This window comes from Hyperolius riggenbachi, chromosome 9, assembly GCF_040937935.1.
Source record: "Hyperolius riggenbachi isolate aHypRig1 chromosome 9, aHypRig1.pri, whole genome shotgun sequence".
NCBI classification, from domain to species: Eukaryota; Metazoa; Chordata; class Amphibia; order Anura; family Hyperoliidae; genus Hyperolius; species Hyperolius riggenbachi.
In genome coordinates this window covers 31,315,893-31,330,827 of record NC_090654.1, presented here as the reverse complement: position 1 = coordinate 31,330,827, position 14,935 = coordinate 31,315,893, and the positions used below count along the sequence as shown (strand labels likewise).

General features: G+C 45.5%; 1 protein-coding gene across 3 annotated transcripts in view; it reads left to right on the top strand.

Moving 5' to 3' along the window:
• Positions 1 to 14,935, top strand: part of CREB3L4 (cAMP responsive element binding protein 3 like 4) — a 61,085-nt gene that overhangs the window by 23,103 nt on the left and 23,047 nt on the right. For all 3 annotated transcript variants that reach the window (XM_068252363.1, XM_068252365.1, XM_068252364.1), the window contains exon 3: positions 10,749 to 11,016. In XM_068252363.1, coding sequence (XP_068108464.1) covers positions 10,749 to 11,016 — 268 coding nt within the window. The remainder of the gene's footprint in view (positions 1 to 10,748; positions 11,017 to 14,935) is intronic.

Here is a 14,935-nt window from a genome sequence, read left to right as displayed (position 1 = left end):
CACACCAGGGAGGGAACTGCTGCAAACATAACTGAAAAATTTATTTCTTGGCTGCAGAAATAACAGATTCTCCAAAACTTAAAGTAGTAAGACAGGCAGGATCTACATGGTAATGTGTCATGAATGTGTTAAAGAGAACCCGAGGTGGCCTTGTATTACGTAAGTGGGGCACAGAGGCTGGTTGGGCACACTAACACCAGCCTCTGTTGCCCCATCGTGTGTGTCAAAGACCCCCCTGCTCGCCGCTATACCCCCGCAGAGCTGGCGACACGCAGCGTGTCGCCAGCACAATGTTTACTCTAGCGCTGTCTGTCAGCGCCGCTCCGCCGCCTCCTCCGCATCGCCGCTACCCGCCCTCGTCCCTTCCCTCCCGCTGATTGGAGGGAAGGGACGAGGGCGGGTAGCGGCGATGCGGAGGAGGCGTGGGAGCGGCGCTGACAGACAGCGCTAGAGTAAACATTGTGCTGGCGACGCGCTGCGTGTCGCCAGCTCTGCGGGGAGTTTAGCGGCGAGCAGGGGGGTCTTTGACACACACGATGGGGCAACAGAGGCTGGTGTTAGTGTGCCCAACCAGCCTCTGTGCCCCACTTACGTAATACAAGGCCACCTCGGGTTCTCTTTAACAGAGGACCAGCTAGCTGCCTTGCATATTGTATCAACTGACACCTTAGAGAACGATGCCCAAGAGGCTGCCATTCCCCTGGTAGAATGGGCTCGGATTTCCTTAGGCACTTGCAAACCCCTTAGCCGATAGCACTGCTGAATGACCTTCACTAACCAGGCTGAAATAGTTCTGGAAGATACTGACTGCCCCCTTTTACACCCCTGATGGTTAATAAACAAGTTTTCTGAAGACCTAAACGGTGCTGTAGCAGCCATATAGGCTTTAAGACATCTTCCTATGTCCAAGGGATGTAAACCTTGATCTGAGGAGAAGGTTGGCAATGTGAGTTCCTGGTTAATATGAAATGACTTGGAGACCTTCGGTATGTGATGAAGGACTGGTCTAATAACAACTCTGTCTGGGAAAAACTCCAGCAAATTGCCTGTGCATCCCAAGGATTGAAGGTCAGACACCCTCTTCGCTGATGCGATGGCCACCAGAAAAACAGCTTTTAATGTGATTTGCTCCACCGAGGCAGATTCCACCGGATGAAATGGACGAGAGGCCAATACCTCCAGAACTAAGGACAAGTCCCACTGCGGGAAGAAAGGCTTCCTTGGAGGACGGATCTTTGTGACTGCTTGTATGAACTGTATGACTAGTGGGTGCTGTGCCCATCGTCCCGGTTAATGCAGACAAGGCTGATATCTGAACCTTAATTGCGGCTAGGCTCAAGCTCTTCTCTACCGCAGATTGCAGAAACTCCAATATATTATGAATGAGTGGAACTCTAGGATCAAAATCCCTTTCTTTTGAAAAACAGATAAACTTCTCCCAAATCCCATGGTAAGTATTGTTCGTAGTTGGCTTTCTTGACCTTAGCAAAGTTGCGATTACTTCGTCTGAGCACCCCACACTCAAGAATCTTTCCCTCTCAAGATCCACACCGCTAACCTGAGCTTCTTCAGGTCGGGGTAAAGTAGATCTCCCTGGGTAATCAAATCCGGAATCCGTGGTAGACTGTAAGGTTGAGACACACTGAGGCTCATCGCTAGGGAGAACCAAGGTCTTCTCGGCCAGAAAGGAAGAATAGTTATGATCGTGCATAACTCGGTTGAGACCCTCTGGAGAAACTTTGGTATCAATGGAAACGGAGGGAAAGCATACCCCAGCTTGAACGTCCAAACTTGAGACAGACAGTCCACACCCAATGACCGGGGATGATGGAATCGAGAGAAGAATCTCGGGAGTTTCGTGTTCTCCGGAGTTGCCCAAAGATCGCACTGCGGCAACCCCCATCTTTCCACTATGTCCCGGAAGATCTTTCTGTTCAAGGACCACTCGTGCGGACTGTAAAACTGTCTGCTTAGGTGAACTGCCAGTTGATTCTGGGGACCTGGAATGTAAAGTGCAGATAATCCCCTCAAATTCCTTTGGGCCCATAGCATTATGTGGCTGGTCTCTTGGAGAAGAGCACGACTTCTGCTTCCCCCTTGCCTGTTTATATACGACACCGCCGTAGTATTGTCTATCCTCAGGAGTACAATCTTGTTCCGGATCTTGTGAGAGAAGGATTTTAGGGCCAGAAAGGCAGTTCTAGCAGGTTTGACGGAACACTGTGCTGAGACACACTCCATTTCCTTTGCACACAAGCTCCCTCGCAGTGGGCTCCCCATCCTTCCTGACTGGCATCTGTAGTTATTACTACTGGCTTGTCCTGTACAATCTGATGAGAGTTCTCGAGATGTGTCGGTTCGAGCCACCAAGTCAGGGACTTTTTCACCTCCTGGGGTAAAATTAGTCTCTGTGACATAGCCTCCTTTCCCCAATTTTTTAGGAAAAAATTTTGTAGACCCCGAAGGTTCCAGTGAGCACACTTGACCATGGGGATGGTTGCTGATAAAGACCCCAGGGTGCTTAAAGGGACACTTAAGTCAAACAAAAAAAATGAGTTTTATTCACCTGGGGCTTCCAATAGCCCCCTGCAGCTGTCCGGTGCCCTCGCCGTCTCCCTCTGATCCTCCTGGCCCCGCCAGCAGCCACTTCCTGTTTCGGTGACAGGAGCTGACAGGCTGGGGACGCGAGTGATTCTTCGCGTTCCTGGTCACAATAGCGTCATCTATGCTGCTATAGCATATATCATATACCATATAGCAGCATAGAGGGTGCTAATGTGTCTGGGAACGCGAAGAATCACTCGCGTCCCCAGCCTGTCAGCTTCTGTCACCGAAACAGGAAGTGGCTGCCGGCGGGGCCAGGAGAATCGAAGGGAGACGGCGAGGGCACCGGACAGCTTCAGGGGGCTATTGGAAGCCCTAGGTGAGTAAAACTCATTTTTTTTGTTTGACTTAAGTGTCCCTTTAAGCACTCTGAGGCTGTCAGGTAACTGCAAGAAAGAACCCATCTGATCTTCTGAATTAAAGATAACATTTTCTGATCTGGTAGACATAATCTGTTTTGTGCTGTCATAAATCTCGCTCCCAGGTAGATCATATCCTGGGCATCAATTGACTTTTTGAAAAATTTATAATCCAACCGAGAGACTGGAGGAAGTCCAAGACTATACTATGATGTTGTAGAAGGATTTCCCGGTCCTGGTGTAACAATAGGACGTTGTCGAGATAATGAAACACTCGGATTCCTCTCAACCTGAGAACTGCAATCGCTGGTAGCAGCACCTTGGAAAAGGTTCGCGGCGCTGTGGATATGCCGAATGGAAGGCACCGGAATTAAAAGTGTTGTCCCTTTACCGCGAATCTGAGAGATTTTTGAAATCCTTCGGCAATTGGTATGTGAAGGTAGGCGTCTTGGAGATCGATTGTACACATCCAGTCCTGAATCTGCACCTGCTTCACAATTGTCTGGAGAGATTCCATCTTGAAATGATGAATATTTATGAACCTGTTGAGGAACTTGAGATCCAGAATCGGCCGCCAACCTCCTGAGGCCTTTGGGACCACGAATAATGGAGAATAGATTCCAGAGAAGTGTTGATGTCCCGGGACTGTGATTATTGCCTTGCTTGCCTGAAGAGTATTTACAAAGTCCAGGAGTACCTGCCTCTTTAAGGGTTGAGCAGGGATCTTTGTTGCCACAAATCTTGTACGAGGAGGCCTTCTTTTGAAACTCCAAGAGTGTCCCTTTTGGATGGTTCTCAGTACCCATGGATCTTTCACAGAATCCACCCAGACCGTCCAGAAGAGACCTAATCTGGCACCGACTGGAGATGCCTGGGTGGATATCCCCTCAAAAGGGCTTCTGTCCTTGTTGGGAAGACGAAGAGACTTGCTTTGATTTGCCAACCCTGAGAAACGAAGACTGAGTCCCCCTCCAATTCCGATTAAAGGGTTTCCCTGGCCTGTACGACCTCGCTTGTTGTAATCTATTTGTGTACGTCTTCTTAGGATGCTGAAAAGATTGTCGAGGTTTCCGATCCTGTGGAATCAACCCCGACTTTCCCCCCGTCACTTTGGTAATCGCTTCGTCCATTTCTGGACCGAACAGATGAATACCGTCGAACGGAATCTTGCACCAGTTATTAGGAAGGATCCGCCGACCAGGGCTTTAGCCATAAGGCTCTCTTCGCCGTAACATTGTACAGCATGGCTCTTGCAGAAGATCGTATCGTATCTATCGCCGTTTCCCCTATATAATCTCCCGCTAATTTGAGCTCATCCAGCGCCTTTATTATCTCCTGCTTTTCCAGATCAGCATTGACCGCTGTCTCGATGTTATTCACCCATACCTTCGCCGCCTTAGCAAGAGAGGTCAGGGCAATTGCAGGCCTACAGGCCGCCCCTGATGCTAGAAAAGCCTTTTTCATATCCAAATCAATTTTCCTATCTAAAGGGTCTTTGAAAAATACTGCATTCTCCTTAGGCAACGTAACATGTTTAGCGAGCCTCATAACGGAAGCATCTACAATAGGCGCGGAATCAACTAACTTTGAATCCTCCTCACTCAATGGATAAAGCTTGGAGAACCGATTACTCAGAGAAGGCTTTTGGTCTATCTTTTTCCACTCCTTCATCATAACCTCCTTTATCACCTTCATTAACGGAAAGGAGCTTGGTTGCGTATTGAGATGGGGATAATATTTATCTTGCTTATCCTCCGATTCCTTGTCCTCTTCCCACTTAATTGCCGACTTAATAGCGGTGAGAAAGGCAGGAACAAGAGCAAAGTCAAATCCAATCGGAGGAGCTTCTGCACCCTGTACTGAACTCTCTTTCTGAGGATGAACTACAGAGGCTGAGGCCGATTGGGATGTAGATAACTTTTGAAATGTGTCTTGAACAGCCTGCTGAATAAAGCTCAACACTTGTTGGTTGTCCGCTTCCTTATCTCTCCCTAACTCCCCAAAGCATAGTTCGCAAACCATTTTGTCTGGCATAGCCGGCTGCCCGCAAGACCAACAGAGAGTCTTATCCGGCCTCACATGTCTCACAGGAGAAGGAGATACAGATTTATGATGCCTCCTTGAGGCCCCGTCACTTGGACGATATCTCTGAGGGGAATAATTCCTAACATAAAGTCTATCAGGAGATTTTCTCCTATAATAATTAGAAGTATCTCGTCTGTAATAAGAGTCCCTTGAGGATTTCCTCCTTGGACTAAGTCTGAAATAGTCTCTTGAGTAAGAGGAAACAGACGAATCTCTTCCTGAAGTACGTCTCTCCTGCGAGCGTCTTCTGGGCGATCTTCCATGTGTAGAGTACAGTTCAGAAGATGTGCCCTCCTTAGACCTTGATCTTGATCGATAGTCTGTTGATAGGGACTGGAGTCCTTTAGACACCCTCTGTCCCTGCAAACCTCCATGCGGACTGTGAAGACATAATAAAAAGAGAAAAAAAAAAACTATGCATTCACAAAAGACCGCAACAAGAACTATGGGAGGTCGCTGCACTCTTTTAAAAACCCCAGTGACATCTATAGACAAAGGGATCACCCAGTGAAAAATATAGAAATAAAGGATGCATAGTGCACCCCATACCTGGGATCCTCAGGTGCCCTATGGGCTTGCATATTGAACTCTGAAAACATAATAAATGGCCGTAAATGTACCTTCCTCCTCCACAGGCAGCAAGCAAAACAGCAATCCATGACCAAACATCGGAAAATGCATTCCTACCTTCGCCCAAAGGCTAACTTGTTTGAAGCTCAGACCTCAGAGGAGACGCAGAATGGATCTCTCCACCGCTGCCGAATGGAAGGCACTTGCTTTCGCCTCAGCTCCCACTGCCACGCTAGAAACGCCGGAAGAAGTCACATCCAAAGATGTCAGGCGTCCAATCAGGCGCGTCCCGCCTCTCGCGAGACCAGCAAGCCAATCCAGCGCTCTCTCCTGGCTCTCAATCCGATGGTGGCCGGCTACCTACCTAGTCTCATTTAGAGACTGTGATGCGCCACTCAGGCTGTGCGGGAGAGGCTGAACCCGCACAGCGCACTGCTCAAAAAAAGGTAGGGGAAAAAACGAGCAGGACTGGGGAAAAAAAGTGAACTTGTCCAGAGAGGACAGGAAAAAAGAATGGCGAGGGGGGGAGTGGTTCAGGCTTTTCTAGTGGACTGTCCTCCGGGTTTAGGGGGCGGGGCTAAACCCAGTTGTATGCCGCCATGTTTGATCCTGGAAAGATCAGTATCTGCAAAAGATCTGTTCCTGCCACAGATCCGTTCCTGCAAATTGCATTCATAGTCTATGAGATCTGCAGATCATTGTACACACCTTGTTTAACTGACATTCATCTGCAGATCAGACAATCATCTGCAGATCTGAAAATCCATCCTGGTGGATCTGATCTGCAGATGAATGTCTGTTAAACAAGGTGTGTATGATGATCTGCAGATATCATAGACTATGAATGCATTTTGCAGAAACGGATCTTTTGCAGGAACAGATCTTTTGCAGATACTGATCTGTTGCATGTGTACAGCATCTTTGTGCGCAGAATCTTGCAAAGATTTTTGTCTGATGGGGAGTTCAGCTCCATAGAATAGACTGTGTAGAGCAGGGGTCCCCAAACATTTTGGGTCGAGGGCCGGGTCAACATACTTCAGACTGCTGGGGGGCCGGAGTATATATAAAATGATGTCTTTGCAGGCCAGAAAGTGAAGCATAACCAGGTGTCACCTGATGTGGAATTTGATTGGAAACCAGTGAATTACTGCTTTCTGGCTTCCATGTGGATGGGTGGTGCCAGCACTGCTATTCTTTTTGTGGACCACCAATATTTAAAAATGTAGCTGACCGCATCTATAAGTAATACAATTTGTGTATGGGGGCCGGTAAAAAAGCCTCAGGGGGCCGTATTCGGCCCGCGGGCCTTAGTTTGAAGACCACTGGTGTAGAGTATGGCTCTCATACTATATGGAAGGAGGTAAAATTAGTCTGTGATCTTTCATTTTACAAAGACTATGGTCTGATGTGTGTATGAGCCTTAATGCTACATACACACTTGAGATAAAAGTCTTTGGAAAAGGCAAGATCACAGACCAATTTTACCCCCTTCCATGTAGTATGAGAGCCATACTCTACACAGTCTATTCTATGGAGCTGAACTCCCCATCAGATAAAAATCTTTGCAAGATGCTGCACACACAGATGCTGTACACATGCAACAGATCAGTATCTGCAAAAGATCTGTTCCTGCAAAAGGTCCATTCCTGCAAAATGCATTCATAGTCTATGATATCTGCAGATCATCATACACACCTTGTTTAACAGGCATTCATCTGCAGATCAGATCCACCAGGATGGATTTTCAGATCTGCAGAAGATTGTCAGATATTCAGATGAATGTCAGTTAAACAAGGTGTGTATGAGATCTGCAGATATCATAGACTATGAATGCAATTTGCAGGAATGGATCTTTTGCAGATACTGATCTTTTGTGTCTGTACAACATGAAGGGTACATGAAGGGTGGTAAGATTGGTCTGTGATCTTTCATTTTCCAAAGACTTGTATCTCAAGTGTGTATGTAGCATAAGCCACAGTGGGAGGGTGGGACTACATACCAATAACAGAGAAGGATTAAAGTAGACCTGAACTCTTGCACAGGACAGAAGGAAAACGTAGAGAAATGCAACCTGTATGTATTTAGAGAGTTTAGCCTAATTCGCTCATTTGTGACTAATCACCGGTGTAATTTGATCTCTCAGCTGTCAACTGGCTGCCTCAGCAGAGCGGCTAATGTGTAAACACAGGATGTTAACAATATGTCTGCTCCATGAAAACAGCATTTGTAGCATTTGTATCGGCTATAACAAAGAAATGTTTTACTTTAAAGGTCATTATGCTGTTGCTTATCTTTTAGAGCAGAGAGGAAATTCTGAGTTCAGGGCCACTTTAACTTGAAATGGGGCTCTAGGCAAGATGCCAAATTTGGGCCCCACTGTTGGTCATCTGGTTTCTTTGGTACAGTAAGATGAGGGAGGTTAGTTAGTCAAAGTGTAAAAGTGCCAGGCAGGCCCTAGGCACCTGCCTTACATGGCTTGTGGATGATCCTGCTCTGACCAATATATAGCAATCTATAGCTATAGGAAGTGTGTTTCTGATGCTGAAACCAGGATGCTAAACACAAAAGTGGGAATCTTGAATAATTTACTGCATTGTACTATATGGCCTAGTGCACACCAGAGCGGTTCTGCTGCGGTTTGTGATCCGCTTGCGGGTGCAGATCCGCTAGGGTAATGTATTTCAATGGGCTGGTGCACACCAGAGCGGGAGGCGTTTTGCAGAAACGCATACTCCCGGGCTGCTGCAGATTTTGGATTGTGGATGCGTTTCTGCCTCAATGTTAAGTATAGGAAAAACGCAAACCGCTCTGAAAAACGGCACTTCAGAGCGGTTTGCCAGGCGTTTTTTGTTACAGTAGCTGTTCAGTAACAGCTTTACTGTAACAATACATGAAATCTACTACACCAAAAACGCTTCACAAAACCGCAAAATGCTAGCTGAAACGCTGCAGAAAAAGAAGAAAAAGCGTTTCAAAATCTGCTAGCATTTTGCAGATCTGCTAGCGGTTTTTGGTGTGCACCAGGCCTATGTGGTTGCAGATTCCTCATACATCATACATTTTCTTCATCGTGTTACTTTTGTCACTGTAATTACTAAGGGCTGGTGCACAAAAGAGCGGTTCTGGAGCAGTTTTAAAAACACTGGAGGTTTGAAAACTGCTTGGGTAATGTATTGCAATGGGCTGTTGCACACCAGAGCGGTTCATTTTTTTCACAAACGCAAACTCAGGGGCTGCAGCATTTTTTAGATTTCTGAGGCGTTTCTGTCTCAATGTAAAGTATAGGAAAGTGGAAAACCACTCTGAAAAACACTAGATGGCCTAGCGCACACCAGAGCGGTTCTGCTGCGGTTTGCGATCCGCTTGCGGGTGCGGATCCGCTAGGGTAATGTATTTCAATGGGCTGGTGCACACCAGAGCGGGAGGCGTTTTGCAGAAACGCATACTCCCGGGCTGCTGCAGATTTTGGATTGCGGATGCGTTTCTGCCTCAATGTTAAGTATAGGAAAAATGCAAACCGCTCTGAAAAACGGCACTTCAGAGCGGTTTGCCGGCGTTTTTTGTTACAGAAGATGTTCAGTAACAGCTTTACTGTAACAATATATGAAATCTACTACACCAAAAACGCTTCACAAAACCGCAAAATGCTAGCTGAAACGCTGCAGAAAAAGAAGAAAAAGCGTTTCAAAATCTGCTAGCATTTTGCGGATCTGCTAGCGGTTTTTGGTGCGCACCAGGCCTACCAGAGCAGTTTTCCAGGCGTTTTTGTTACAGAAGCTGTTCAGTAACAGCTTTACTGTAACAATATGTGTAATCTGCTACACAAAAACGCTCCAAAAAACGCCAGGCATGTGTAGAAAACCTCTCTAAACATGCCTAGAATCGCTCTGAAATCAGCTTCAAAAACCTCCAGCGTTTTGCAGATCTGCTGGAGGTTTTTGGTGTGCACTGGCCCTACGTCTGTATTTCGTTACCAATTCTGTACAGTGATGGGCTTACGAGTATTTACGAGAGGCTAAGCACTCAAATTTGTGATTTAATTGAGGCACAATAGCCTCAGGTGTGCGGCGGGTAAATAAGGGATTATTTACCCATAAGTCTGGCGTATATCGTGCGCTCCAAATAGCTTGCACGTGTCCTACTGGACGCGTTGCAAGCCTCACCACCATGTATTTCCTCCTTCTGGCTAAAAGGAGGAAGTGCGCGTAGTGAGGCTTGCAAGTTGCAACGCGTCCAATAGGACGCGTGCAAGCTATTTGGAGCACACGACATACGCCAGATTATGGGTAAATAACCCCTTATTTACCCGCTGCACACCTGAGGCTATTAAGCCTAATTTAAATCACAAATTTGAGTGCTTAGCCTCTCGTAAATACTCATGAGCCCATGCCTGATTCTGTATTTTGTATATTGATGTACACCATTGTATTATTACGTACCCCATTTTGTTTCTTACTTTGTACAGCGCCACGGAATATGCTAGCGCTTTATAAATCAATAATAATAATATCCAATACAATAACATTTCTATAGCGCTTTTCTCCCATGGGACTCAAAGCGCTTAGGCTCTCTCAGATTCAGTAATTGGTAGTAGGATGAAGTATTCACACAACAAAAATTATATTTCGACAAATACCAAACTGAACAGGTGGATTTTCAGTCTGGATTTAAACACGTCCAGAGATGGAGCTGTCCTGATCTGCTGTGGTAGGGCGTTCCATAATGTAGGAGCAGCATGACAGAAGGCTCTGGGACCAAAAGTTTCCAGGTGGACTCTGGGTATGACTAGATTATTAGAACCTGTTGATCTGAGAATGCGGGGATTGCTACGCAGCTGCAACATTTCTTTCATGTATCCAGGGCCCAGATTATTCAGTGATTTAAATGTCAGTGGGCCGATCTTGAATAGGACCCTTTATTCTATAGGTAGCCAGTGAAGGGAGTGCAGGACTGGCGTTATGTGGCAGTGACGGGGTTGGTTGGTTAACAGTCTGGCAGCAGTATTCTGTATCAGCTGTAGGCGGTACAAGTCCTTTTTTGGAAGGTCGGTGTAGAGAGCATTAATATGAGCCCGTCAGTAATTGTTTGACTCTTGAGTAATTGCAGCTCTCTCTCTCTTGGACTTTGTAGGGTCTAAGTGAACGGGAGGATCCCGACGACTTCCTGCAGATGATGATCAATCCCAATGAGGTCTACAGCACAGAAGCAGCCGCCAGCGAGTCCCCGGAGAGTGACAGCGGCTTCTCTGATGACCCCCGGCCAGAGACCCCCACTAACTGCGACAGCGTCACCCCCATCCCCGAGCCTGCCGCGCTGTACGAGCTGATATATGACATCGGGGTCATGGAAGAGCGGAAGGCGCGCGGTGAGATGAGCAGCGTCATATCTATCCAGCTAGGTGAGTCGCGTGCCAGACACATGGTTTTCTGCACTGCCGGGTGTGTTCCCAGCCTGAGGAGAGGTAATGCATGAGATAAACAGATAAGGAGAGATACACCATGAGTAATGCTATGTACACACAATACAATTTTTTTGTTAAATTTACCTGCCAGATTGACTACATCCAACATGTCCGATCTTAATTTCAATCGATTTTCTGATCAATTTCCATAGAGGTGAACGGAAAATCGATCAGAAAATCAATTGCAGTTAAGATCGGACATGTTGGAAAAAAATCGATCTGGCAAGTAATTCTAACAGAAAATTGTATCGTGTACCTAGCAGGACTTCTATCAGGTCCGCCTAGGGCGGGGACTTGAAGTCACTGGCAACAGGCGGACCCAGGAGTTCGGGGGTCATCTGGCCAGGAGGGGCTGGATAGATGGGAAGGTTCAGCGTACCTCGTCCTATCAGCACACCGGCATGTAAGTCTCCCATCAGGTCCGATAACTTAGGACCATTATGATTGGTGCAAACTGATTTGAATTGATTGGCTGCCGTTAACCATGTATAGTATGTATAGTATAAATACCAATGTGATTGTTATGTGATTGTGACTTCCAGTAAAGATTGACAAAGAGGCGTGCAGCCTTGAAACGTTGCGTTATCTGCTGGAATGATTTGATATAATAAAAGTGCAGAAGAATTTAACAGATGGTGCCGGCTTCGTCCTTTTTACTTTGGTAAATGATCCGGAATGCTGCTGGATTACTAGCCAGGCACATCGAATTGAAAGCTTATTGGAGTGTGCGCAGTCACACTAGTATCTATCAAATATGGAGAGATAAATTATGAGTAAAGTTAAGAAGAGATAAATTGTGAATGAATAAGGCCTAGTTCACACTTGCCGTGGCAAACGGGTCAGTTTCCACTCCGCTGATTCTGTTCCGTTTCCCCACATCTCCCCCAGAAGACCCCACCCCCAATGAATTCTGCCCCTTAGAATAGTCCGTTTCTTCGCTAGTGTGAAGAAACTGTTCATTTTCTAATTTCCTCCAATGCAGGGCTTCAGCTTGCGTTTCCGTTCCGCTGGGCTCAGCAGTCTGGAAAAATTGTTGCAGCAGGAAACTTGTGTTCCGTTCAGCGCATCATGCGTAACGAATCCGTTTGAACAGATGGATGTGAACGGATCCATAGGTTAACATTGGATCCATTCGCATCTGTTAGGATTCGTTCCGATCCGCGAACTGAACACTTTTTAACGCCAGTGTCAGTGTGAACCAGGCCTAAGTAAGGTGAGATGGTTGAACAGAAAGGCTTTGTGAATAAGACCCATAGAACCTTATTCAATTCTATTTTTCTCCTAAGTTTTCTTTCACAATAAAATGTCTTTTAAGCCACCAGCGAGCAAGAAAATACTTTTTCACCTACTTCTTGGTACTTTTTCAATTGCAATTCTGAAAAGTTATCCATTTCCCAACCACAAGTTTTCCCCCTTAAAATCCATAGCAATTTTCAAATCATGCTCCTCCTTTTGATTCAACAATTACTTTATCACTTGTTATCACCGCAAAATGATAAAATGATCTACATATTTTTTTTTTGTTTTGCCACAAAATTAGGCTTTCTTTGGATGGTACTATTTTCTAAGAATTATTTTATTTTGTATGCATTTTAAAAAAAGAATAAGAAGGAAAAAAAAAAGAAAAAAAATCATTATTTCTTAGTTTTCAACCATTATAGTTATAAAAATAAAATGTGCTATTGTAGATAAAATCCACACATTTTATTTGCCCATTTGTTCAGGTTGTTGTAACATTTTAATTATGTCTCTAGTACAATGTATGGTGATAATATTTTATTTGGAAATTTTTATACTAAATCAATAATTACAAGCCTCTATTTACAAAAATAACAGTATTACACCCTCATGACATAGTGTAGTGTATCTGTACTTTACTTTCACTTTGTGAATGAAAACCGGCATCTCGTTGATGCCAGCTTTCATTCATTACAGGAACAGTGTTTAGCTTTGGGAACAGCCGTTCCCATTCACAGATCACGGACCAGCGGGATGGCGAAGTAAACGAATGGGAGCGTGCTGACGATCGTGAGCAGCAAGGTAAATAAACAGCTACGCATATCTAAGCCCCAGGTGCGCAAGTGAAGTTTTAAGGGGCGTAGATACAGTATGTGTACCAACGATGGGAAAGGGGTTAAGGAGAAGATGAAAAATTATGTCCTAGGAGACATTGGCCTCAATTCACTAAGATCGTGCTGGAGATAATAAGGCAAGAGAAAACTTACCACCACACAGTGAGAGAGTTATCTTATCTCTTCATTCCTTAAGTTACCTCCTCTGTAGTTAATTTACCTCCTCTGTAGTTATTTTCACACGCAGTTCATAAACAGCCTGTCTTTAACTCTGGAGTTATTTTAAGGATTGAAGAGTTAACTTAAAGACAGAAGAGTTAACTTTAGGTTTGCCTGAGGTAAAATGTTTCCTGAATACTACATGCTTCGTCACCATGGTGATAACTATAGAAACGTTATTAAAGACAAGTGTCACGGACGATTGCGGGGACGCAGGCGCGTCCTGGAACCGCCCGTGAAGAAAAGCGATCGCACTCGATTCTCTGCGTCGATTGCGCTTCAAATCGATAGAATCTGGATTGAGTGTGTAGGAGGTCTGCAGTCCTTTCTTAGCAGAGGAATAGCATCACCTTAACTGCAGGATGGCTCTTTTGATATGCTAATGAGCCTGGGCCCAGAGAGTCCCTGGCTTCAAGCTGTGCTGATGGCCCATCCATCAGGTATAAGGTGACAAGCAGCTGGCAGGAAGACTGGCCCTGTGACTGCTGATCAAGCCAGAGGTGTAAACTCAAAGTTGTCTAAGCAGATTTCACATTCAGATGTTAATTGAAGGAGCCAACAGGGCCTTTTCATAGACAAGAAGCAGACACAGCTGGACTCCAGTCAGGCTGACTCCGGCCTTAGCAGGAAGAAATGAATGTACAATATAATCTTTTGCCCATTTACAGAATACAATAAATAGGGTGGTTATGAGAGCGGTATCATTGGATCCGTAGGGTCATGCTGGATCTCTTGATACCAGTCGAGAGGGGCCCGGGGCCCCTACCACCCAGGTATGAATCTACTCAGGACCCTGATCTGATGCACTAGCCATGTCAGGTATCATATTAATCTGTATTTTCCTCCAAGTATGAAGCTGTTACCCCCCTAAATGTAACGTGTATGGTTCAGGAGTTACAGCAATTCATAAGTTTAGCTCTAAAATCTCTCAGAGGGAATGAACTGTCATTTGCTGGTAGCTCAGAGGGGGCTGGCATTGCCACACCCCCAAACCAGCTTCATCAAAAGCACAGAGCCAGCAGGCGGGCTGAGTCCTCCACACTGAACCATCTTGCACTCATCAGATGCCAGCTTGAGGATATGCTGGCATCCACCTGGTCTGAACTCTGAACTCTGGACTTTGAAACCAAGGACTTTATGATTCTTCCCACAATAAGGACATCTTTCCAGAACTAAGTATTTTTCTCCCTTCTTTTATTTTTCATACTGGCTATTACTGTTTTCATAATTGTTGATTTTCATAATTGTCTGTATATATTAATTATTTATATTGCTGTGAATAAAAGACTTCCTCCAAGTCATTCACTGTTTCGCTACCCTGCTTATCAGCACACACAGAAATGATCCCGGGTCTCTGAAGATACGCTACTGTTTGTTTGTTGTTGGCTAGACAGAATATCGTGTGTTTAACCGTTTTATCCGCAGGATTAGTCAGTCAGTTAGTGGGCCCCACGGTCCCATGATAACCGCGGTGGTGGCAGTTTACTCTGAACCAGTGGGTGAAGTGGTAATCACCCGTGTCTCACAGGCTTCCTTCTGAGTTGTCTGCGGCTAATTCTTAACGG